This window comes from Rhinatrema bivittatum, chromosome 10, assembly GCF_901001135.1.
Source record: "Rhinatrema bivittatum chromosome 10, aRhiBiv1.1, whole genome shotgun sequence".
Lineage (NCBI taxonomy): Eukaryota > Metazoa > Chordata > Amphibia > Gymnophiona > Rhinatrematidae > Rhinatrema > Rhinatrema bivittatum.
This window is the reverse complement of record NC_042624.1, coordinates 41,243,324-41,268,860: the sequence shown is the minus strand read 5'-3', so window position 1 is coordinate 41,268,860 and position 25,537 is coordinate 41,243,324. Positions and strand designations below refer to the sequence as shown.

Genomic DNA, 25,537 nt, shown 5'->3' with positions numbered 1-25,537 from the left:
ATTAGTCTGAAGCCCACTTAGCCTCACTATCTTGACAAAAAATGCCCCAAATACCTCCAGAACCTCCTCAAAAGCTACTTGAAATTGTAGTGGTCTAATAGGGACAGTAGTAAGCCCCACTCACTTTTGCCATGCCAGTACCATTTTTAACATGGTGCCAGCTGATCCCAGGCATTCCTTGTCTTCTCTCAGTGCAGTGGGAAGAAATGGGAGAGCAACTACACTCCAGGAGAGGAGGTCATAGTTCAGTGGAAAGTTCTAAGAGAATAAAAAAGTGACTTGAGTGCATGGTTAGAACTTTCTGTATTCTGTGTTCGATGGCAAGTTTTTCCCTGCTTTTGTTTTGCAGAGTAGATGAGAACAGGGAAAACCTTGGTTCCTGGTAACGGACTACAGTTGCCACCTGGCTCCAGATTTTCAGGACTGGTTGATCCAGATCAGGCTTTACTCCACTATCTATATGGCCTTGTAGTCCAAGTGTTCCTATTGATTTCACTAAGAAAAGCAAGACTACAAGTCCATTCAGGTAGTGGGGTAAAGCCAAGGCTAGATCAATCTGTCCTGAAAACATCTGGAATCAGTTGGCAACCCTATAAGGGGCTATGATATCTAAATATTAGGCTTCATGTAATGTTTCTGCAGGAGGACCTAGTCAGGTAGCTTGTGCCAGGGATAGCTCTAGGATATATTTACAGTCATGCAGTGATAGTTTTTGTTATCCTTGTATAAATTACATGTATAGGTCTGACTGCATATGTGAATGCACATACTGTATGCTTCATTAGGGATGTGCATTCATTTGAAAAGAAATGAGAAACACAATGAAAACATTAATTTTATTTGTTTTGTTTACAACAGAATGAAATAAACCTGTAAATGAAAAATATCATTACATTTTTATTTATTTCATTTGATTACCCAAATGCATATTTGTTTTAAGTGAGCCATCCTGGAACCAGTGGGAGATGCAGGAAGGAGCAAGTCCAATCACTTGCAAGCAGTTTTTCAACCAGCCTATCCCAGCTTCCCTGAAAATAAAAGAGAAAACACAGCTTGAACAGAGACTATTTTAGTCACTTGGGTGTGACTACAGAGCATAAATACACAGACTGAGAAGCTGCTCTCTCAGAGTTAGAAGAAAGATTATAAAAAGGAATCATGATACTTAAAGAAGTATGCTATCTTTCACTGATTCTAGTCCCTCTTTCCGCTGCTGTATGCTGCTCATTCATTTTTAGTTGCTTTAAAAAGAGACTTATTAAGCATTCAGCCTTGGTATATGATTACAGCCACTGTGCACTCTGCTGAATTCAATTGACTACTAAGCACTTTTTATGACACCAGCACAGCTTAAAATCTAGTGTATTTGACCCATTTTGTTTGTTGTGTTAATAATTTAACATTACAGGTGAAATGTAGGGATGTGAATCGTTTTAGGACGATTAAAATTATCGTCCGATAATTTTAATATCGTCTTAAACCGTTATGGAACACAATACAAGAGAGATTCTATCGATTTATCGTTATAAATCGTTAGAATCGTGAGCCGGCACACTAAAACCCGCTAAAACCCACCCCCGACCCTTTAAATTAAATCCCCCACCCTCCCGAACCCCCCCCAAATAACTTAAACATTTCCTTGCCAAATCCTACCTCCTTCAATCCCCCACCCTCCCGACCCCCCCCCCCCAAATGACTTAAATTACCTGGGGGTCCGGAACGGCAGCGGTCCGGAACGGGCTCCTGCTACTGAATCTTGTTGTCTTCGGCCGGCGCCATTTTCCAAAATGGCGCCGAAAAATGGCGGCGGCCATAGACCAACAGGATTCGACGGCAGGAGGTCCTTCCGGACCCCCGCTGGACTTTTGGCAAGTCTTGTGGGGGTCAGAAGGCCCCCACCAAGCTGGCCAAAAGTTCCTGGAGGTCCAGCGGGGGTCAGGGAGCAATTTCCCGCCGCAAATCGTTTTCCGTACGGAAAATGGCGCCGGCAGGAGATCGACTGCAGGAGGTCGTTCAGCGAGGCGCCGGAACCCTCGCTGAATGACCTCCTGCAGTCGATCTCCTGCCGGCGCCATTTTCCGTACGGAAAACGATTCGCGGCGGGAAATTGCTCCCTGACCCCCGCTGGACCTCCAGGAACTTTTGGCCAGCTTGGTGGGGGCCTTCTGACCCCCACAAGACTTGCCAAAAGTCCAGCGGGGGTCCGGAAGGACCTCCTGCCGTCGAATCCTGTTGGTCTATGGCCGCCGCCATTTTTCGGCGCCATTTTGGAAAATGGCGCCGGCCGAAGACAACAAGATTCAGTAGCAGGAGCCCATTCCGGACCGCTGCCGTTCCGGACCGCCGCTGGACCACCAGGTAATTTAAGTCATTTGGGGGGGGTTCGGGAGGGTGGGGGATTTAATTTAAAGGGTCGGGGGTGGGTTTTAGCGGGTTTTAACGATTTTAACGATATATCACGATATTTTACCCCCCCAAACGGCAACAATACGATTCCCTCCCCCTCCCAGCCGAAATCGATCGTTAAGACGATCGAGGACACGATTCACATCTCTAGTGAAATGTGAACAATTACCAGCAGAAAGCCTCCCTGTCAAATGTTATTAAATCAAAACTATAGAGAGGCAATAATTTTTCTCAATAAAGATATATTCATTAAACAAATTAAATATCAATTTATTCCTTATGGACATAGCATCAGAAAATCTTATAACGTGCTCCTCTAATGTGCATCCACTGCCTCTCACCATGCAATGGACCTTAAGTGGTATCAGTGGTAAGCACTCGGTACATTCACTTACCGTCCTGTCTTCTCTCACTCCCTTCCTATTATCAATTGTATATTTCTATTTTTAAGAAAACCCTCAATATCTTAATTTAAAAAGTCGACTTGTCATTTAGATGTCTCTTCATCTTTCAGCTATGCAAACTTATACCACCTGACATGAGCCCATGTTTTAGCAGCCTCCGCTGCCTGAATCAGAGGTTGTTACTCTGTAATACAAACATACAAAAATAAATACTAATTTTTAATCTTCCCATTCTATTCTTCTCACATCAACCTTATTGGGACCTTTACTCTTTACCCTTATAAACACACACAGGCACTAGGAATCAGCTTAACCTCTCACTGCATCGACAATCACAATATGGCAGCTGGCTCTAAGCAAGACTACACATACTCTGAATTTATAGATTCAACAAATGGAGATCATAGATGTCATGATATGTGCATGAATGTCTTTGCCATCCTTCTCCACAAATGTCAAAACACAACTAAGTTAACACATGCCCCATTCTATGTCTTTATTAAGACTGTGTAGTTCTACACTGCCAAATGTTTTTATCCACTGTTGTTCCTTTAGGATAAATATGGCATCACAATCACTTGGGTCAACTAGTTCTTGCAGATTGAAGCAAGATCATCATGGAGGTTGATGGAGTGTGAAAAATAAGATAAGTGCAGAATTTCGGCACCATAATTTTTATTAAATATTTTAAATGCATCAAAAAACTTTTTGAAAAAAATGAAAAATGTCTTCCAATAAGAACTGAAATGACCATATGATTATATATAAGGCAGAGTTGAGATACGCGAAAGCAAAAACGATGATGCCTATTATGACGGTCATAAATACAGCAGTATAATATTTATCAGTATTTGAGCGTCTAGAACATTGGGTAATTTCTAACTGGTGTTGGCTATTTAAAGGAGATTTAGTCGTTCCCGATACAGTTAACAACATAGCTAGTATTGCTCTCACTCTGTCTTTTGTGGAATCACAATCACTCCCTCATATGTTTTCCTTAACTGTCTCCAGTACTGCAAAGGTGTAGTCTGAAAAAATGTGTCCCTTATCTAGACTATGTGTCACTAGTGGTGCTTTAATTCAATGTTGCATTATTGAACTCCAATTTTCTATAATCCTTGTGTGAAACGAATGTATAATTTTACCAATGTGAATTAAAGAGCACATACACCATACGATATATACACAACCCATCTGGTTGCACATGTGGTAGGCCTTCTTAATTTACACTTAGATAGTTTTTCAAATTACAACACACAACCATCAAATGAATGGGTACACACTGAGCAACCCACACATGGGTGATGACCTATTTCTCCCTTTTTACCAACCACATGATCCATCCCTTTTACAAATTTTGAATGAACCACCATATCTCTAATGTTTTGTCCTCTCTTTAATGCAAATAACAACACATCTTGAAACTGAGGGTGCAACTGTAAAACACTCCAATGGCACTTAATAATCTGTTGTACCCTATATTTCTGTGGTGAATATGGTAAAACCCACATACCGTTCGTGTGGATGTTTCACTGACATGTGGAATTAATGGAAAGTACTGGTTTATTATCTGAGCTCTCTTATAAGCTTGTCTTACTACTGACCAAGGATAAATCCGGAAAACATCTCTTTTGCTCTCAATTTGAATTTAACTATAGATGAACATAAACGCCTCAATCAAAAACACTGACTGGTAAATTATCACGCAACCATTGTGAGTATCAATTTTGATAATGTAGGAGTATGTTGTGGTCAGTTGGCTTCTTGAAAATTGAGAACTGGAAACCCTCGGGTTTAAGCATGATATTGATATCTAAATATGCCACATTAGATGTACTGAGCATAAAACTAAATTTTAGATTTTCATAACACTGATTCAACCATGTCATAAAAGCAATAAATTCTTCACTAGTTCCCTTCCAGATCACCAAACATCAATAAATCAACTCCATAAAATAATCTGTGACTAATACAGATGCGCTGTAAGCCATTGTTCTTCAGACCTGCCAACATATAAATTGGCCACATCACCACCCCTTTTTTTTGTTTGTAAAACATTCCATTAAAAATAAACATTTTTTCTTTCAAAGCTATAGTTCCTAGATCATGTACAAAGGTAGCTGGTATCCATCTATGTATATCACTGCTGTTCAAAATCTGTGCAATGATGATCAAGGTTTGATATTATGTCACAATGGTATGCAGAGAAACTATATCAATAGTGGCTAAGCAATTGTCCTGAAAAGGACCTGTATATTTTTCTAAGATGTTTATAGTGTCTGAAGAGTCTCTAGAATATGATGACAACAAAGATACTGCAGAGCGTGAAAACTTATCCACAAATTCCGGAAAAGGTTCTATCAATGAACCCCGAGATGACGCTATCGGCTTTCCTGGTGGATTATTAAATGTCTTATGCATCTTCAGTAGTATGTACATCACCTGCACTTTAGGTTTATCTACTTTCAAATATTGATATTCCTTCATTGCTATCCAAGAGTTATCTAATGCTTGGTCTAAAAGTGCATCAGTTCTAATCTTCATCCTCCTGATCAAGACTTCATCCAAAGGACAGTAAAAAGTTGTGTCAGATAATTGACAAAATACCTCTTGTTTGTATGCTTCTGCATTCATGACTACAACTGCCCCACTTTTGTCTACCACCTTCAACTGTAGAGGTATTATTCTGTTAGTCTTGAAGTGCTAAATGTTGCACTAATGTTAAATTATGTTTATTAGACAGATGTTGAGAAGCCAAAACATTTATGTCCCTTCGAACCAATTCATAGAAAGTGTGAATCACCACAACTATTGCTTCCAGTGGGAAGGGAGTGAGAAAGGACAGGACCAGAAAGTGAATGAGAACCAAGTGCTTACCACTGATACTGCTTGAGGCCCATTGCATGGAAAGAGGCAGTGGATGCACAGTAGAGGAGCACGTTATAAAATTTTCTGAAGCCGTGTCCATAAGGAATAAATTGATATTTAATTTGTTTAATGAATATATCTTTATTGAGAAAAATTATTGCCTCTCTATAGTTTTGAATTAATAACTTTAATTAGTCATAATGCTAGCATAGACATAATGCGGCTAACATGGTGTTACTACACAAAAAGTGGCAACTTTGGGGACAATTTTCAAAGGGATTTCCTCCTCAGTATATAGATATTCACCTGTCTTTAGGTGAGGGTCTCGTAGGGCTCGGTCAAGCAGCATCAGTTACCAGATCAAAGTTATGGCAGGCCGAGGTCAGGTAAGGTCAGAATCCAGGCCGGGGTCAGGTAACCAGAAGACAGTCTGAGAGACAGGTGCAAGGGGTAGACGAGACAAGGCAAGGACAGGCAAGACAAGGGCAGAAACAGGACAAGGCAAGGAGCAAGAATGGAACAAGTCAAGATGAAGAGCAGAGCTGGAGCAAGGAAGGGCATGAAGCAGCATGAAGCAAGTCTGGAACAGGAACGTAGCAACACATACTGCAGGAAAGGCACAGCAGGGGAGCAGTTGCTGATTCACTGACTGGGGGAACTGTCTCTTATGTTAGGGATGGGCATTTGGGAGAAACAAAATAGGAAATTATAAGAAATTTCCTATTTTGTTTCATTTAATTATCAAAGTGAAACGTGTTGGTTTTCATGTTTCATTTTGAAAACAAAATTGATCCAATGAGCCTAGGCCTGAGGTCAAGGCCTCGCCTAGGCATAGGACATGGCCTGATGCATGAACTGCAGCAAATCCTGAGCATGACACAGGGGTCTCGCCTAATGCCGGGACCTTGAACGAGACCCAAATTGAACACATTACAGGAACACTTGCAGAACTACACTGGCTTCCAATTGAACAAAGAATTCAATATAAGGCATTATGTATAATTCACAAACTAATCCACGATGAAAAAGCCGACTGGCTTAACACAGCACTACGCGTACATGTCCCGCACAGAAACCTGAGATCTGCTAATAAAGCTCTACTAACCGTCCCCTCTGTTAAATCAGCACGCCTCACTCAAGTAAGAGAAAGAGCAGTGTCACTGGCTTGTCCTGTGCTGTGGAACACCATGCCACTCGAAATAAGGCTGCAGAGAGACCTTAAAATATTCAGAACCAACTTGAAAACCTGGCTCTTTAAACAAGCTTTTTGTAAAGAAAAAGAGAAGGAGAAATACAGTTAGTTGAAAAGGTCGTACCAAGTAAACAGTTGTTGTTTTTAACCTATAAACACATCTTAATGTTAAATTTGAACTGCCTAATACTTCCTAAACAAACAGATAAGCTTAACTTTTACACATAGTTTATTATACTAAAATGTTACCGTACTATGATGGCACATGCTTAACTTGTAATCTATACCACTCATATTTTACTTTATCGTGCCTTTTTGTAAACCGTTCTGATGGTTATCTAACTTAACGATGGTATAGAAGAGTTTTGAAATAAATAAATAAATAAATAAATAAAACAAAAATATAAAACACGTATTTGCTCCGAGGATCCAGCATCACGGTCCAGGTCCAGACCTGATGCTGGGACTCGACCTGGAGGTTGGGTCCCGATGCCTGGGCCTTGGCCTAGGCTGGGGCCCAGGCACAGCCCAGGCTCAGGCCCAACACCATAACCTGGTCTGGAGACCGTGTTCCAAATCCAGGGCCTTGCCTAGGCCAGAGTATGACAACAGGTCCTGGGCCTAGTCCTAGGTCTTGCCTAGGCATAGGAAGTGGCTGATTCATTAAACATGGCAAGGCCCAGGCCTGATGCCTGGGCCTTGGCCCGAACCCAGACCCGATGCTGGGATCCAACCCAAAGACCAAGTCCTGATACAACCTTAGTCTAGGCCAGAGCTCAGGCCCAGCCTAGACCCAATACCATGATGTGTCCAGAGACTTGGGTCCCGAAGCTGAGGTCTTGCCTAAGGATTAGTCCAAGGTCCAAACCAAGAACCTTGGCCTAGACCAGAGCATGATGCCTGAGCCTTGCCTAGGCATAGGCTTTGGCCTGACACATGAACCATGTCAAGCTTTAGCTTGACTCTGGGGCCTCAGCCTCAGCCCAGGCCTAACACCAGGTCCTTGAATGAAACCCTAAAAATATTAAAAAAACGTACCTGCTCTGCGGATCCAGTGTCATGGTCCAGGTCCAGACCTGATGCCTGGGCCTCAGCCTAGACCCAAGCCTGATTCCGGGACCAAAGCTGATGCCTGGGCCTCAGCCCGGACCCAGGCCCAATGCCAGGACTCAACCTGCAGCCTGGATCCTGATTCCTGGGCCTCAGCCAGAGCTTGGGCCTGGGCCCAGGCCCAGGCCCAATCCCATAACCTGGTCCGGAGACTGGGACCCAATGCTGGGACCTGATCTGGAGGCAGGGTATCAATACTTGGGCTTTGTCCTAGGCTGGGGCCCAAACCCAAACTCAAACCCAATGCTGGGACCCAAACCAGAGACTGGGTCCCGATGCCTATGCCTTGTCCTAGATCGGGGCCTTTGCCTAGGCCGAATTCCGCAACCTGGTCCGGAGACCACACACATCCTGAAGCTTAGGCCCAGGCTGAAGCCTCAGGCTTGCCTAGGCCTAGGCTGCAGTAGATATCCGCAATCTCAGCCCTTGCCCTACGCAAGACCCAGGTTTCTGCCTGTGCCTATGCCTCTGATTTGGATCCCCCCCCCGACTGGGTAAGTGGGGGCTGGGGAAGATCCTGGCCCTGGCATATTTTTGGGTGGGGAGCTTGGGAAGCCCTGTTTCTTTTTTTTTTTTTAATCTTTTTTTACATGAGTAAATTGCATTTCAGGTATCCTCTCCTCTCAAGCCGAAAAAATGCCCAAAATGCAATTTGCAGTCTTTATCATGAATTGCATTATGGCCGATTCGGGCGTTTTGCACAGCTTAATGCCAGAATAAAAGGTGTAGTTATTTCCAGGGTTAAAGCATGCTTTAGCGTGTGTTACTATCGCACCGTATGATAATACCCTTTATTTTCATTAATCTTGTCCAAACCCCTCCTCAATCCCGCCCCTTTGAAAAGTTTGCATTCGTGCCACATGCTACCATAGCTATCACGTGTGTTATGGCATTAACGCCATAATGCATTTTGATGAATGACCTTGTAAGTTAGTCAACTATGTCAGACTTGCTATTAAGCAGATATTCAGCCACTATCTTGCTGAGATAGTTTGCTAGATAAACTTATCTGTTAAACATTTAGATAGTTGGGTATGTACAGTTGCATGGACACACCACCGTATATCCCCGCTAAGTTGGCCATATATGTTTATCTGGCAAACTATCTCAGCCAGATAGTGGCTGAATATCTACTTGAAGCTAGCACAAATCATGTTACTTCACATATTTTATACTAGTCTGTATTAATAATTAATAAGCTTCTTAGCAAGTATTTGCATGAATCTCAGCTTATGTCCATATTTTCAGTGTTAGGTAGCATTAAATATGTGTTAATATTAACATAGACTAATCACAATTTTGCATTAAGGCAATGCACATATTTAGTATGAATTAATGCTTGGTATAAACATTTCAGGTATTCTAAATACTAATGTGATTGAAAATATACTTTAGTACATAGATGCTCAGAACTTGTTCTCATAAAGCAAATTTAAAAAAATGAACTGTAAACTTTTATTTATAAATGCATTTTGTGCCAAGACTTTTTTTATTTTGAAATATTGCAATGAAATGCCTGTCAGGTACAAGAGAGTTGATATCAAACTTGATAACACCATGAGAAAGCATTTAATGAAATACCTATTATGGGTTTGATATTTTCAAGCTGTGAATAAAATGATGCTTTTTATGTTTCCTTAGAGGTAAAAATGTGTGCTAATGGAAATGTTAGACAGATGTTTTTATATATTGAATAATAATTTTTCTTCCTGAGAGCTGGAGTAGTCGTGCAGATTGCTTCTTAGGTCAAAATTATTGACCTTCATATATAACCCAATGGTATATTTAATCTGCAAGATGTTTTAGCTACTTAGAATATATTTAAATAAGGATATGAAAATCATGGGTAATTTGCAGTGTATTGTCAATGTGCAAGTTTAGGATTTATCTATTTCTCTCTCATTCTTTGCTACACACACACACACACACACCCACCCACCCACACACACATACATACATACACACACCTACACAAACACCCACACACCTACACAAACACAGACTTCATAGCTTTATGAACACTGTGGGTCCCTAAAGGCTAGAGGACAGAAATGAGGAAAAGAGTGCTTGGGGATAACCTGCTTGGTGCAACAGTTACGACCTTTATCAGAAGCACAGGGATTACTACCCTCAACCAATAAGCCTTGATAGTTGTGATGCAACCGCAATATCCCTCTCTGCTTTAACCCCGGGGGTGGGGGGGTGGGGGGGGGGGATTGGATTCAGAGAGTGACCAACACAAGCCCTGACTTTTACAGTCTGGGGTACTAATATTCAGACATAAGGGAAAAGCACAGGATTGTTTCTATGGCTGTCCAAAAGCAAAGCAAGTCGGCATTGCTTGAATTTTCAGGAAGGATCCTCACTCAGTAAAAATGTTGCTAACAGTAATTGTTTACGGGTTTGACAGTTGCTTGGTTTTTGATTTTAAATATTACTACCCTTGTCATAAAGAATGGAGACAACTGCACGGACTACCCTTAAGAGAAACATGGGAGTAACCTGCATGGTGCGGCAGATACCACCATAAGAAGCTTGCTGGGCAGACTGGATGGACCATTTGGTCCTTTTCTGACGTCATTACTATGTTATTATGTCACTATTACAGGAATCAATATGTATGATCCTTGTCTTTTGTTTATCCAACCTTCCTTCAGCTCAAAATCTCTTCATTCCTTGTCACTTTCTCTTCAGTCATGAATGAAAGTCCAGTTTTTGTTAGATCTTGTAGATCAGTTTAAGGACATTAAACTGGTTTAAACATGTCTAGATCTTTTTGTGTGTACATGAGCTTTTCAAAAAGATTGTTGAAACTGTCTACAAAACACTTTCAAAATAGTTTTGTAGAGAAATCATATAAGTTCAGTTATGTAGGTTCAACATTTAACTGATTTGCGCTCATGAGCTACAAATGTCAAAACAGTATAAAATACAAGCAGTAAATATTAGGGGTGTGAATCTTGTGATCGATCGTCTTAACGATCGATTTTGGCTGGGGGGGGGAGGGAAATCTGATCGTCGTGGGTTTTTTTTTTTTTTTTTTTAAATCGTTAAAAATCGTAAATCAGGGGAGGGCGGGAAAACCGGCACACCAAAAAAACCCTAAAACCCACCCCGAACCTTTAAAACAAATCCCCCACCCTCCCGAACCCCCCCAAAATGTTTTAAATTACCTGGGGTTCAGTGGAGGGGGGGTCCCGATGTGATCTCCAGCTCTCTGGCCACGGCTGCGTTGAGAAATGGCGCCGGTGGCCCTTTACCCTTATCATGTGACAGGGCAAAGGTAGCGCTGGCGCCATTTTGGTTCCTGGCTCCCGACGTCACGCGTGCAGGAGATCGCTCCCGGGGGGGTGGGGGGGGGTCCGCTGGACCCCCAGGGACCCCCAGAATGTCTTGGAAATGGCTTTGGCTTCACCTCGAAGAATTCAGCAGTATTAAACAGGTTTCAGAACCTAAATCTGTTTGGTAGTGTAGAAGAAGCCCAGGATTTATAGAAAGAAAGTTTTGGCAGAATCTGGCCTAGCATTGCGGTTCCTCACGGGGCTCCTCCCCGTGGGAGTGGCCACCACCACAGTGCCCAAGAGTCCACTCCAACACCTCATAACCATAACAGATTGCTAACTCCATAGACCTGGCTCAGACTTCCGCACTCCAGGCCATTCCTGGCCTGACCCAGATGAGTCAAGAACAACAAAGGTTCCTGGAAGCATTATCTTCCAGGAGCATCGACTGAATGCTCGACTGGATTCACAAGCTGAAGATTTGAATTGAAAGTGCTCCAGTCACTCCCCGGTCTCCTTCAGAGGGTTCAAAGCCTTCAGACCTCTGAGAATTAGTAACGGCGGATGTCCATTGTCTGACTCTCCGCCAGGACCTTCTGTAAAAGTTAGACATAACTTCTCCCACACCAACTGCTTCACCAGTGGCCCCAGGAGCCCATCAAACTGCGATTTCACTGCCTAATCCCCCCCCGTTATTCTGAGGATCCTAAGCGCTGTCCCGGGTCCCTAAACAAGTGCCATATGCACTTTACCCTACAACCATCATTGTGTCCGAATGATTTGATTAAGACGACTTTTATCCTCTCCCTATTAGATGGCAAAGCCCTGGCTTGGGCTTCAACTTTATGGGAGCGTGCCGATCCCCTGCTATCTGACCTGCCTCAGTTTGTTTCTGCCTTCAAACAGATGTTCAAGGAGACCAGCAGGCTGCCAGCTATGGGTATGGACCTCCCTCATCTTCGACAGGGCTCTCGTACTCTAAGTGAATATGCTATAGAATTACGCACTATGGCTACAGAATTAAACTGGCAGGGGAACAGTTTAAATACCATATTTTTGGAGGGCCTATCTCCACAGATTAAGGACGAACTAGTGACATGGGAGCTTCCCGCTTCTCTGGAGGGACTTATTAACCTCACATGGAGGATCGACCGAAGGTTCCAAGAACGGGCCCAGGAGGCCCATAAAAGGCGACAAGGGCATCTTTCACACTCACTCTTCCGGCCCGAAGAGCCTTTAGTCCCTACCGAAGAGCCAATGCAACTGAATCAGACCCAAGTGTCGGCGGTCGTGACCGCACCCTGCATTCAAGCAGTCTCTTCTGGTAATGGTGGACCTCTCGCTTCTCCACCTTTGCTCCAAAGGTCGATGCCACTTTGTCAAAAGTCGACCAAAGTTATAACCCTCGGTCTTGCTACAGGTTCACCTCTCTTTCTTTTGCCTGCATCAGTGGAGCTGTCCACCACCAGGGTTTCCTCTCAGGCCCTGGCAGACTCGGGTGCTGGGGCAAACTTTATCCAGCAAGACCTTGTGGATCATTGTGGTCTCTTCACCTCGCCAGTGGAACTCCCATTGGTTCTCTCGTCTGTACATGGGAATCCTCTTCCGGGTGAAGTCACACGGATCACTCAACCGTTGTCATTAAGGATTGGAACATATCTCATTGAGCACCTTTCCTTTTTTGTCCTACCCAAGGCTGTGAGCCCTATAATTCTAGGGTTACCTTGGTTACAGAGACACCAGCCTCAGTTTGACTGGTCTTCTCCTGACCAGATTCAATGGGGACCTCACTGTGCAGGAACCTGCTTTAAAATTCCTGAACCATCTCTGTCCATGACGATGGCTATGGTCTTATCGGAAACTATACTTCCCCAGGGGAGAGTCGAGTGGGACCCCAGGAGGGCCAAATCTTCAGGGCTACTTAATCCAATAGACGTGCTTGCACAGTTAAAAGAACAGTTGAACCACAAGACTTCGGAGAACAAGGAACTGGTGAAGTCTCATGGACAAGCCACACAAAGCCTACTAGCCATACTGGCTTATAAGGAACAGGAGATCCAGTATTTACACACTCTTTTGCAGCAGAAGAATGCTCGAGGGGATTCCGCAGTATCATCATCAATTATCCTGGACTCCGTAGATTCCATGCAAGAGATACTGGAGAGACCTTCCTCCTTGTATGCTACGGAGACACACAGCCTGGATTCCTACGATAGCAAACAGGATGGGATTACAGAGGATGAGGTGGACTGGACAACAGGTGATGACAACCCATCGGAGGGGGTCCTTGAAGAGGGGGTACTGCTGCGCTGCTCGACCTCGGAGGCCATGGTCGGCCATGCTCACCCACTTCTGCAGCGGGCCGTCAGTCCTGGAGATGCCGAAGCGAGGGTGGACAGTACGCCTGTTTCCCCTAGGACCTGCCACGAGGCCGAGAAGCCTTTCTCTGTGGCAGGAACACTGTTGCTGTCGAAGCCCCACCCCCTGACGTCGCCTAGACACATGCAGCAACGACATCTCTTTCTTTAAAGGGGCCAGCGCGGGAAATACCTGGGTCATTCCCGGAAGTTACTCACCTCTGCGGAGATATTTAGGCTGCAACTTCCTATCTTCCAGTGAGTTAGCAAGGATTGGAAAGGATTGTACCATCTCTGGTCTAAGCTGCTCTGCCACTTCCTTGCTGCCGCTGGAAGCTCTTTCTCTGCCCTTCGGGGTAATTCATCACTAACCTGAGTACCCGCTCCTTGGGGGCTCTTATGCTTTCTTTCAGGTACCTATCTGGGACATCAGGTACTCACTCCTCGAGGACCTGCTCTCCCTACTTTGGTGCCTATGACTCAACTACTTCTGCCTGCCAGGATCTTCAATACAGCTATCTACTTCAGTGAGTAACTACCTTGCCAGTGTGTCTCACCTTCAGCTTCAGTGTTTGGAGCCTGCATTCGGACTTTCCTCTACTACCCTGCACTGCCTACCATATACTCGAGCGTGGAATTGTCTCCTCTACTGAGGACCCCTGGACTACTTCTACTGGGTTACCTCACTGCTGCCGCTCCCTGGGCAGTACCACCAAGCCATATAATAAATACAAATTCTCTGTGTCTGTGTGTATAGAGTCTGGCATAGCACTGCGGTTACTCACGGGGCTCCTCCCCATGGGAGTGGCCACCACCGCAGTGCCCAAGAGTCCACTCCAACACCTCATAACCATAACAATAACTTTAGACCTGCTTTAGAGCAACTCTTAAGTTATCCAGCCTTGTGTGGCTGGATAACTTGCTACTTATCCAGATGTCTTGAAAAGAGATCCGGGTAAGTAGCGTTGTTAGCTTCAGCATTAAAATAATAAATAAATAAATCCAAGGGCCCACGGCTCCCAATCTTAGCTCTAAAATACACTGTCTCACCCAGTGTGCCTCAAAGCCAAAACATTACTGGGCCATCTAGCCCCCACCCCCACACTGCACCCTTTCGCCATTTTAATTAAAACATTTGCAAAAGCGGCTACCTCCCCAGACTTTGAAGCCCTCCTGCAGTCTCAAACGAATAGTTAGTCACCTCCCCAGAACCTCCTTCCCCCAATGGCACAAAACATCCCTGCTGGGAGCGAGGGCTTCAATCACCTGCTCCTGGTGGCTCTAGCACTGCATTCGAAAGGTGTGCTCTACTCTATAATTCTGTGGGGTTTTTTCCATATTCACCGTGAATTGAAAGGAAAAAAGGTGGAGGATAAGTTAAGACTTCCCTTGTAGCTCACACATGATCATACTGTACCAATCAAAAGGTGAGTGAGCAGTAGAATACATTCATCAACAGCAATTTAATATGCTAGAGCAACAGGCAATATAAAAGCACAATATAAATCAGACCCTCACTTTCCACCCATTCCCACTGCAAATATTTAAGTCAGCCTAGGTACAGTCCCTAAATCGGTATAAAATGAACTTGTCATATTTTGTAGAATGTTATGAAACATTGCATAATTTCTAGAAAAGAGTAAAAAAGAGTAAAAAAAACCTAATATTTTAGCAAAACATTATAGGCGCATCACACTCGTTCCTATGTATAAGACAATAAGGGCCGGATTTTAAAAGGGTTACACGCATAAGATCCGTGCGTAACCCTTTTAAAACCCCCCTACGCGCGCCGAGCCTATTTTGCATAGGCTCGGCGGCGCACGCGTTAAGTGCCAGGGTTGCAAAAAGGGGCGGTCAGGGGTGTGGCCAGGGGGTGTGGTTTAGGATCGGGGGCATGTTCGGGGGCGTGTGGGCGGTCCAGGGGCGTGGCTGAGTGCCCCGACTCAGCGGCCTGTGTCAGGGCCTGCCGGGCCGGTGTGCGTAAGTTACTACTACCCGGAGGTAGTAGTAACTTTTCAGATAAAGGTGGGGGGGGTGTCTAGATAGGGCCGGGAGGGTGGGTTAGGTAGGGGAAGGGAGGGGAAGGTGTGGGGGGGGGTGGAAGGAAAGTTCCCTCCGAGGCTGCTCCTTGTGCATGCCGACCCCAGATTTTATAAGATACGCGCGGCTACGCGCGTATCTTATAAAATCCAGTGTACTTTTGTTCGCGCGCGCTCTGTCTTTTAAAATGTACCCCTGTTTGTAGTTGCATTTTATTTCCACTAACAGAAATTTAATTTTTCCCTTCTTTCTTTTCCCAAGATCATCGTTGGGGAAACTGTAGTGTTTTGCCTACAAGTGGCAACAAAAGATTTTGAAAACCAGGAGAAAACTATTTTAACTGGAGACTGTTGTTATATAAACCCATTGGTGCGAAGAACAGTCCGATTTCTTGGTAAGTGTATATTTTATTTATTCATTGTATGCTTTGTATCAGTGATTTTCAATCCAGTCCTCAAGCGCTCTCACTGCATGGTCTCCTTGTTTTCTAAATCTATCTTATTATAAATATCCTGTAAATCTGACTGGCTGTGGCAAATGCGAGGCCTGAATTGAGAAATAACTACTGCCTTATTATACATTGAAGAGAATCTGAAGTTCTACAGTGCTTAATTGTAGTAAATTCTATGGACCAGAGTTCTAGTAACCATATTGGTTCTGGAAAAACTTAATTCTTTCAAGGCTGTGATATATTTTGTTGAACCAATATAAAAATTATAAATGAATGTTGTGGCAAATGAATTTGCAAAACCCTTTTCAGATCTGGTTAGGTCTGTAGACATGTGAATTGTATTTTACTAATAATATTGTAGTGTAACTAGCTGAAACCCTTTGATATTCCCCAGAAGTCCCTATTCACAGTTCTACTCCTCATTCTTAACCTATGACTCCCTTCCACCTTTCTTAGCCCATTTCCTCCATTTTCTGTCCTTCTCCTCAGACTGTCCCCAGCACAGTTTCACCCTCCCTTCTCAGACACACCCCAGCACTGCCTTTCCACCTCACCCACTTCTCAGCACACTCTGACGCTCTTCTTCAGGCGAGCATTAGCACTCCCTTCTCCTTTAATAACGTGATCCCAGCAAGCCCTTCTTTCCTGCCCATCTCATCCCAGCACACTCTAACACCCTTCCCTAGCTCTGCTTCAGCTCATCTCCCTCCTGAATCTAGCACACACTGTCCCTCCTTACTACCATGACCCCAGTACTTCCTTTCTCTCTCTCCAGCCTGAACCCAGCATATTCTAGCCATCTTCACATTATCTGAGTCCACAGTTTGAGCCCCCTAGCTCTAGTCCATCATGCTCAGTCATCTGCCTCCCAACCCACCCATCCCAAGTGCTCTTCACTTTCTGTCCCTCCTAACCATCTCTCCAGATGTCTCTAGTACAGCTGCCCCATGATTCACTATTAGAAGCTGGCCTCCTTCCAGTCCAGCGGCATCCTGTGTGTGTGATGGGGTGGTGGCTCCATGGTGGGGTGTATATGTCAGTTTGCACATAGATGCAGTGGGGGATGGCTGGGTGTGGCATGCGGTTTGACTGTGTGTATATGGATGTTGGGGGGGAGGCAGGAGTGCATGTGTGTGTGTGTGTGTGCATGGCTTTTGGAAGGAAGGGAGAGGTGTGTGCATGCTATTGGTGGCAAGGCCCATGTGTGGCGGTGCTGTGTGCTTCAGTGTATCTAGCGGGGTGCACATGGGTGGTGGGGGCATGCGTAACAGTGGCTATAGGCTCATGGGTATACGTGGCTGGAGGATATGGAGGGTGTGTGTGTGTGTGTGCATGAATAACTGATCTGCAGGCTTGTTTGAGGGGGTAGGTGGGTCAAATGTGGATTAATTGGAGCACAAAAATAGTGTAAATGGCTAGGGAGGTGTTGGACCTGTGGGGATAACTTAGTCAGGGGAGGATGGGGGTATGGCAGGCTTGTGTGTGCATTCTTCAGTGTGTGTGTTTGGGTTTGGGTGGGATGTACACATGTGAGTAGAGGATACACGGAGGCCTGGACCTCCTTGCTTCTTTGGGCATTCACAGGTGAGTTCTGTCAGCGACCCGTAGCTCCTCCACTTTTTTAAAAATTATTATTTTAGTTATATAGAAACATAGAAACATAGAAATGACGGCAGAAGAAGACCAAACGGCCCATCCAGTCTGCCCAGCAAGCTACGCAGTTTATCCATTTTTTTTTTTTTTTATCTTCCCCCCCACCCCTTTTTTTTCTCCCCCTCCCCCGTCACTATTGGCTTCCAGCACCCTCCGGCCCCAATTCCCTTCCACCCCTCCACCAATGCAGAGAGCAGTGCCGTATCCGCATCCCAATGAACATCCAGTTCAATCAGGGGTAGCAACTGCCACAATAAACGGCCACACCCCTGCCCCATACTCTTACCCACCTCTGTTTTGCTTGTTTGTTTTTTGTTTTTTTGTTTTGGTTTTTTTTGTTTTTTGTTTTTTTTGGAGATGGCAGCCCTCCAACCTTCCGCTCCGTGAAGGTGGAACACAAACCACTGGCATCCCGCTCCGTGAATGCCTCTGTGGCTACTGCCGCTCCGTGCAGTATTTTGCTGCCTGAAGGTGGAACAACTACTTGCCACTGGCATCCCGCTCCGTGAATGCCTCTGTGGCTACTGCCGCTCCGTGCAGTGTTTTACCACCTCCTCTATATTTATGCCCACTAGACTTGATGGATCCACAGTGTTTATCCCACGCCCCTTTGAAGTCTTTCACAGTTTTAGACTTCACCACTTCCTCCGGAAGGGCATTCCAGGCATCCACCACCCTTTCCGTGAAGAAATACTTCCTGACATTGGTTCTTAGTCTTCCTCCCCGGAGCCTCAGCTCGTGACCTCTGGTTCTGCTGATTTTTTTCCGTCTGAAAAGGTTTGTCGTTGTCTTTGGATCATTAAAGTTTTTCAAGTATCTGAAAGTCTGAATCATATCACCCCTGCTCCTCCTTTCCTCCAGGGTGTACATATTTAGATTCTTCAATCTCTCCTCGTACGTCATCCGATGAAGATCCTCCACCTTCTTGGTTGCCCTTCTCTGTACCGCTTCCATCTTGTCTTTGTTTCTTTGTAGATACGGTCTCCAGAACTGAACACAGTACTCCAGGTGAGGCCTCACCAAGGACCTGTACAAGGGAATAATCACTTCCCTTTTCTTACTCGATATTCCTCTCTCTATGCAGCCCAGCATTCTTCTGGCTTTTGCTATCGCCTTGTCACATTGTTTCGCAGACTTCATATCATTAGACACTATCACCCCAAGGTCCCTCTCCTGCTCCGTGCACATCAGCCTTTCCCCCCCCATCGAATACAGTTCATTTGGATTTCCACTCCCCATATGCATGACTTTGCACTTCTTGGCATTGAATCTCAGCTGCCATATCTTCGACCACTCTTCCAGTTTCCTTAAATCCCGTCTCATTCTCTCCACTCCTTCCGGCGTGTCCACTCTGTTGCAGATCTTAGTGTCATCCGCAAAAAGACAAACCTTACCTTCTATCCCGTCCGCAATGTCGCTCACAAAGATATTGAACAGGACCGGTCCCAAAACCGATCCTTGTGGTACACCACTTAAAACCGCTCTCTCTTCAGAGAAAGTTCCGTTTACCATCACACATTGTCTTCTGTCCGTCAACCAATTTGCAATCCAGGTCACCACCTCGGCCCTCACTCCTAAGCTTCTCGTTTTATTCACCAGTCTCCTGTGCGGAAACCGTATCAAAAGCTTTGCTGAAATCCAAGTAGATGACATCGAGCGCTCTTCCTTGATCCAATTCTTTGGTTACCCAGTCAAAAAAGTCAATCAGATTTGTCTGACAGGATCTTCCCCTGGTGAATCCATGTTGCCTCTGGTCCATTAATTCTCCTGACTGTAGATAGTTCACTATTCTCTCTTTCAGCAGTGACTCCATTACTTTTCCCACCACCGAAGTGAGGCTAACCGGTCTGTAGTTGCCAGCCTCCTCCCTGTTCCCACTCTTGTGAAGCGGGACCACCACCGCTCTTCTCCAATCTCTTGGTACCACTCCTGTTTCTAGGGATCTATTGAACAGGTCACACAGCGGACCCGCCAGAACATCTCTGAGCTCCCTCAGTATCCTTGGATGAATCCCATCAGGCCCCATAGCTTTCTCCACTTTCAGATTCTTTAGCTCTTCCCATACATTTTCTACTGTAAAAGGATTTCATCTATTCCACTTCCCTCCAGTTTCTTGTTGTGTAGAGATGGTCCTTCTCCAGGGTCTTCTTTAGTGAACACAGAGCTGAAGTATTCGTTTAATATTTCTGCCATTTCTTCATCTCTCTCCACACATTGATCATTACCACCTTTCAATTTCACTATACCACTTTGGACCTTTCTCTTTTCGCTGATGTATCTGAAAAATGTTTTGTCACCATTTTTTATCTCCTTGGCAATCCTCTCTTCCGCTTGACTTTTTGCCAACTTGATTAATTTCTTTGTCTCCCTCAGTTGAAACAAATATTCTTCTTTGTGCTCCTCCCTTTGGGATCTTTTGTATTTTTTGAATGCTGTTCTTTTAGCTTTAATTTTGTCAGCCACCTCCTTTGAGAACCAGATAGGTTTCAATTTTCTTTTGCTTTTCTTTACATTTCTAACATATAGAGCAGTTGCCTTGGTGATTGCTCCTTTTAGATTGGTCCACTGCTGATCCACATCTCTTTCATTCTCCCATCCTTTTAGTTCTTCCTCCAGGTACTTCCCCATTTCCTCAAAGTCTGTGTTTTTGAACTGTAAAACTCGGGTCTTTGTGGTTCTTTTCCCTATTCTTTTAGTGATATTAAACCATATCGTTTGATGATCACTGGTGCTGAGACTTGATGAATTGCAATTCTTACATAAGTATATCAATGCGATGTACATAAATTAAAAAATAAACATACCATACATTAAAACTAAAAGTGAGTAATACAAATTATAAATTTAAAATCTAAACTAAAATTAAAATTAAAAAATCAACTTAAAAAATAATGAAAATAAAAGAAGATAAAAATATAGATACAAACTATAGTAAACTATAGAAAGTAACATTAAATATCTGTATAAATACTTAGAACATAGATATCAGAAAAATAAGAGGAGCAGTTTGTTTTGGAAAGTTTTGTGAAAAGGAAAGTTTTAAAGGACTTCCTAAATTTGGCATAGTTTTTTTTCAAGGCATAACACCAAAGGAAAAGAGTTCCACTGGCAGGTGAACACCATCGACCCATGTCTCCTCAATCTGGGTGCTGGCAGATGGACTTTGCCAGTGGCCTAGGCCTCTTGTACTCTTTGGCCACTGGTGGGTGGGTTCCACCAATGGCCTAGGCCTCTTTCTGTCTTCGGCTACTGGCGGGTGAGCTCTGCCTGGGCTTCTTTCACTCTTCGGCTGTTGGCAGGTGGGCTCCTCCAGTGGCCTGGGCCTCTTCTGCTCTTTGGCCACTGACAACTGAGCTCCGTGAGTGACCCAGGCCTCCTCGACTCTTCAGCTGCTGCTCAGTGGGCTTAGCCAGTAATCCAGGCCTCTTTTTGTCTATACAGTCAGTGAGCAATGGAGTGTGAATGCACATATATATGCACATGCACCCCCCAATCTCCATTTCCAGTGGACAGACAGCATCCAGTGATAGTCAAGCCAAGCACATTATATACATAGATACTTCTCTTGAAAATAAAACATTTAATCAGACTTAAGGTCTGATTTTCAAAAGCATATACATGTTTAAAACTGGATTTTACATGTCTAAATGCCCTTTACCTATGTAAGTGTCTGTTAAAAATCCTACAATATACCCTGTGTCTGGGGTGCCCAGGGTAGGGAAGATCTGCCCCTCTATACCCTTAATGAGGAAAGAAGTATAATGGTGACTTGATGCAAGGATCAAACTCCGGTCTTAACTTCAGTTTTGTGAGACAATCTTTTTGGTTGGAAACCAGTGAGGAAGAACTTTGCTGCGCATCTTCCTGCTCTTCTGGGGAACATCCAGAGCTGCATGTTCTAAAGAGGATCCCTTCCATCAGGGATTCAAGTGCGAAAGAAGAAGAACAAAATAAGATTACCTAACTGTGAATAAGAACCATGTGAGACCTTTGAGGACGCCCATCTGGAGTCTTCACCCCTCGGGAGAGAGAGGATTTTGGACTCTCTGTGCATCAAACTGTGTGTTAACCTTTTTTTTTTGGGGGGGGGGGGGGGGGGGGGGTCCTGCCCACACAAGGATACCCTGTCCACTTGGGGACCTCACTTAGCCAAGCCCTGGAGGATGAGGGTTTCCCATGTCCTGGTATAAGAGACACGAGTACAGATACAGAGAAAAGACTGTAATAAAGATTACATCTGTGGTGCTGAGGACAGAGTTAATTGTGCCATATTTCACCTGATTTCATATCAATAAAATAATTTAATTTGGGACACACAATCCGTGGCTCCAGTGCATTTTTTGGCACTTAGAGCACTCACAGTGAAGGAAAAATACACCTCTCCCAGCTGAAGGCAGGGCTGGTGCAAGGCTATTCAGCACCCTAGGTGAACTTTACAGCCTCGCGTCCCTTCCCCCCCCCCCCCACCTGTCACGTCCTCCCTCCATATACAATTAAAAATTATGGCCATTATACTTGAAGGTACAAATCTTCTGAGGTAAAAATATTTCACTTACAACATGTATATTATATTTCACTAGCCAGTCTAACCCGTAACAACGGGCTCGGTTCCGTTTCCTTCCCACATCCCTCCCTCTATTCTCCTTCTCCCTCCTCCAGCTTCATTCTCCCCCCCCTCCTCTCACCTCCCATCCCCTCCCCCTCTCACCACCCCCTCTCGTCCCATCCCTCCCCGCTCTCTCCTCACCTCCCTCTCTCCCTCTCACCTCCCTCCCACACCTCCCTCTCTCTCACCTTCCCTCCCTCTCACCTCCCTCTGTCACCTCCCTCCCTCTCTCTCTCTCTCTCCCCCTCCCTCTCACCACTTCTCCTGCCGCTCCTGCCGGCAAGATCTCGGGGGGGGGGGGGGGTGTCACTCGCGCACGGTGCTGCTGCTTTCCGCGCGCGCGCGGCGCTGCTTCTCCTGCCGGCAGATCTCGGGGGGGGGGGGGGTGTCACTCGCGCGCGGCGCCTCTGCTCCTCCTCCCGCTCCTGCTTCGCGGCCGCCGCCGCTCCTGCGGCCCCACCACCATGTTTTTTGTTTCGGGCACGCACGGCTCTGACCAACGTGCTGGCCCGCACATGCGCGGTAGAGCTGCTCTCTACTGCGCATTTGCGGGCCGTCGGTCAGAGCCCATTTATAAGGTAGATGCACTGATGTAGTGTCAAACGGAAAACTCTGCAAAAGAGACACTTGGAGCCCATATGGCAATTGGGTTATTGTAATGCAATAGATCCTCAGACAGCTATGAATAAACAAAATTACAGAATACAATATAATAAACCTCCCATACCAAAATAGCGCAAACTGCTTGCACTCAAACAGTAAAAACCCTACCTATGAAAAGGGAACACTACAAACATTACATCAGGCTCTAAAACACCAATACACCTAGTCATACTGCTTAAAGATCTCTGCATAGAAACTACATGCTAGCAGATTACCTCACTTCGGTCACACATAGAGACCACAGACCTTCACCAAAATACAAATTGGAGATTCAAACCTACTACATTGAAGATTCTGTATACACTGCAACAATGGAAAAACAGAAACACATTACCATTCCTTGTAAAATGTCAAGCAGAAAAACATGACAATAATAGGAAAGCCATACTAATACAAAGAAAAATTTAAAACTGATGAATAGAATAACATAAAATAATTAAGTCATAAAATGTTTCCAAACACTAATAAAATATTACAAAATTAACATATCAAATAACTTGCAATAATTAAAACAAATAAAGATTTAAAAATTCATCTGCTGTCCATACCTGGGAACATTTGATTTCCAGATGTCCTGAAATTGTCGTGGATTAGCAGGAGGAGGAGACTTGTTACACATGAACTTTCTCCTTCTCTCCTCTCATATACACAAATCTCCTCTCACATACATGCTTACATGCTCACATACATGCACCTGCTCTCACACAAAAACACATGCTCATTTACACTTCTAACACATATGCTTACACGCTCTTTCACACAGACAATGCTCAAACACAGCCCCCTGCTCTCCCTCTCACATATGCTTACATGTTCACATACACTTGCTTGCTCACTCACAAATACATACTCACACTCATATAAACCCTGTTCTCTCTCACACACACATGCTGAGTCACACACCCTGTTCCCTTGCTCACACACATACACCTACTTTCTTGTTCATAGAAAAATGCTCGCCCGCAAACCTGCTCTCTCACTCCAGCACATGTTAACACACACACATGCATGCTATGTCTTTTAACTCACACTCCCTCCCTCTCTCACTCATTCACTTTTTTCTTCCTGCTAAAACTTGGAAGCACAAACCAGGGCAGGAGCAGAAGCATCCACCTCCTCCTTCAATCACCCCATCTATGGGACAACTTCTTCAGACCAGGTTGGGGGAACCCTATTCTGGTCTCCAGCTTCTTTGCTGCATTGTTCATTCAGGCTGTGGGGACGGGGGGTGATAGTTCCTTTGGGCTGCACTGCTACTTCAAGCAATGGGAGCAGGGGACAACCCTACTCTGGCTTCTTGCTCCTTCCCTCCGCACTGCACCTTCAGGCCACAGGTACAGGGACTGGCCCTATCCTGGCCTCCAGCTTCCTCCCATGATGCAGGCCGCACTGCTTCTTGGGGCTGATGCTGCAGCCTGATTCTCTCCCAGACTGCTACTAACCCACTTAATGACAGTGAAAGCGATGGCAAGTCGTTCTTCCCACCCACATGGACAAAGGACACTGCTTCTGCTTCCAGCCATCGTCACCGCCCCCAGAACCATGGCACCACCTAGTCTGCCTAGTGCTTCCACTGGCCCTGGATGAAGGAAGTTACAAGAAGTCATCCTGTCACTCTGGGCCCTGAAAGATAAGTTTCTCTCCCCACCAACAAAGAATCCCGACCCTGGAGAAAAGAGAGACTATCAGGAGTGGATCCAGCCCCAAAGAAACAACTAATACATTTATGGCCCCATCGCTGGTTAGTAACCACCCAAAGATGGGGTTGCATATATTAAAAGGGCATTTTTTTTGTGCTGAGTTGTATTTTTGTTTGTGTAGTGTTGAATTCTGTTGAGCTCACAACATCGACAATAAGGGAAAATATTTGCCACTGGTAAATGCAATACATGATAAAGAAGACTTAAACCATCTGAAGGCTATTTAGTAGCTAATGCAAAATAAATTGAAATGGTGCCCATATCTGGAAAAAAATCCCACCTTAAAAACTGTTATTAATTGGTACTTGCTTATGATCTTGAAAATTCATTGTGACCAATTTTCTTGAGGTTAGCTGTTTGGCTACCTGTTCAGACCTTTTGTTCCAACTCTAGGGAAGCATGAGCTCTGGCCTTCTGGCAGATTCTTCACTGGGTTCTTACCTCTTCCCAACTCTGATTACTGTATCTGGCCTCTTCCTATCTCTGCACACTTCCTAGGTCTATACTTCCTGGTATGTCACCTTTCTCCTTTCCCTCTGATTCTTATAGTGCTTTCTCCTGGGAGTGGTGGAGCTTCAGTCCCTACCTCTCCTACAACTCTGTCCAAGGTTTTTCCTCTTTTATTCTTCTCTTAGCTTTATTTATTCTCTTCTTGTAATGTTGGACTGTGTGATGTCATCCTCTTTCTTTTTACCTGGGCTAGCAATCCTCGTGTACTATTATATCTTTTTGTTGGTACAATAAGCCTACAAAAATGTTTGTATTCATCTATTTATTTATTTATTTATTTAACAACTTTTAATATA

At 44.5% G+C, this 25,537-nt stretch overlaps 1 protein-coding gene across 3 annotated transcripts in view; it reads left to right on the top strand.

Annotated features, from left to right (window-relative positions):
* PLPPR5 (phospholipid phosphatase related 5) overlaps window positions 1-25,537 on the top strand; it is a 755,539-nt gene that overhangs the window by 594,335 nt on the left and 135,667 nt on the right. For all 3 annotated transcript variants that reach the window (XM_029618585.1, XM_029618584.1, XM_029618583.1), the window contains one exon: window positions 15,920-16,052. In XM_029618585.1, the coding sequence (XP_029474445.1) occupies window positions 15,920-16,052 (133 nt within the window). The remainder of the gene's footprint in view (window positions 1-15,919; window positions 16,053-25,537) is intronic.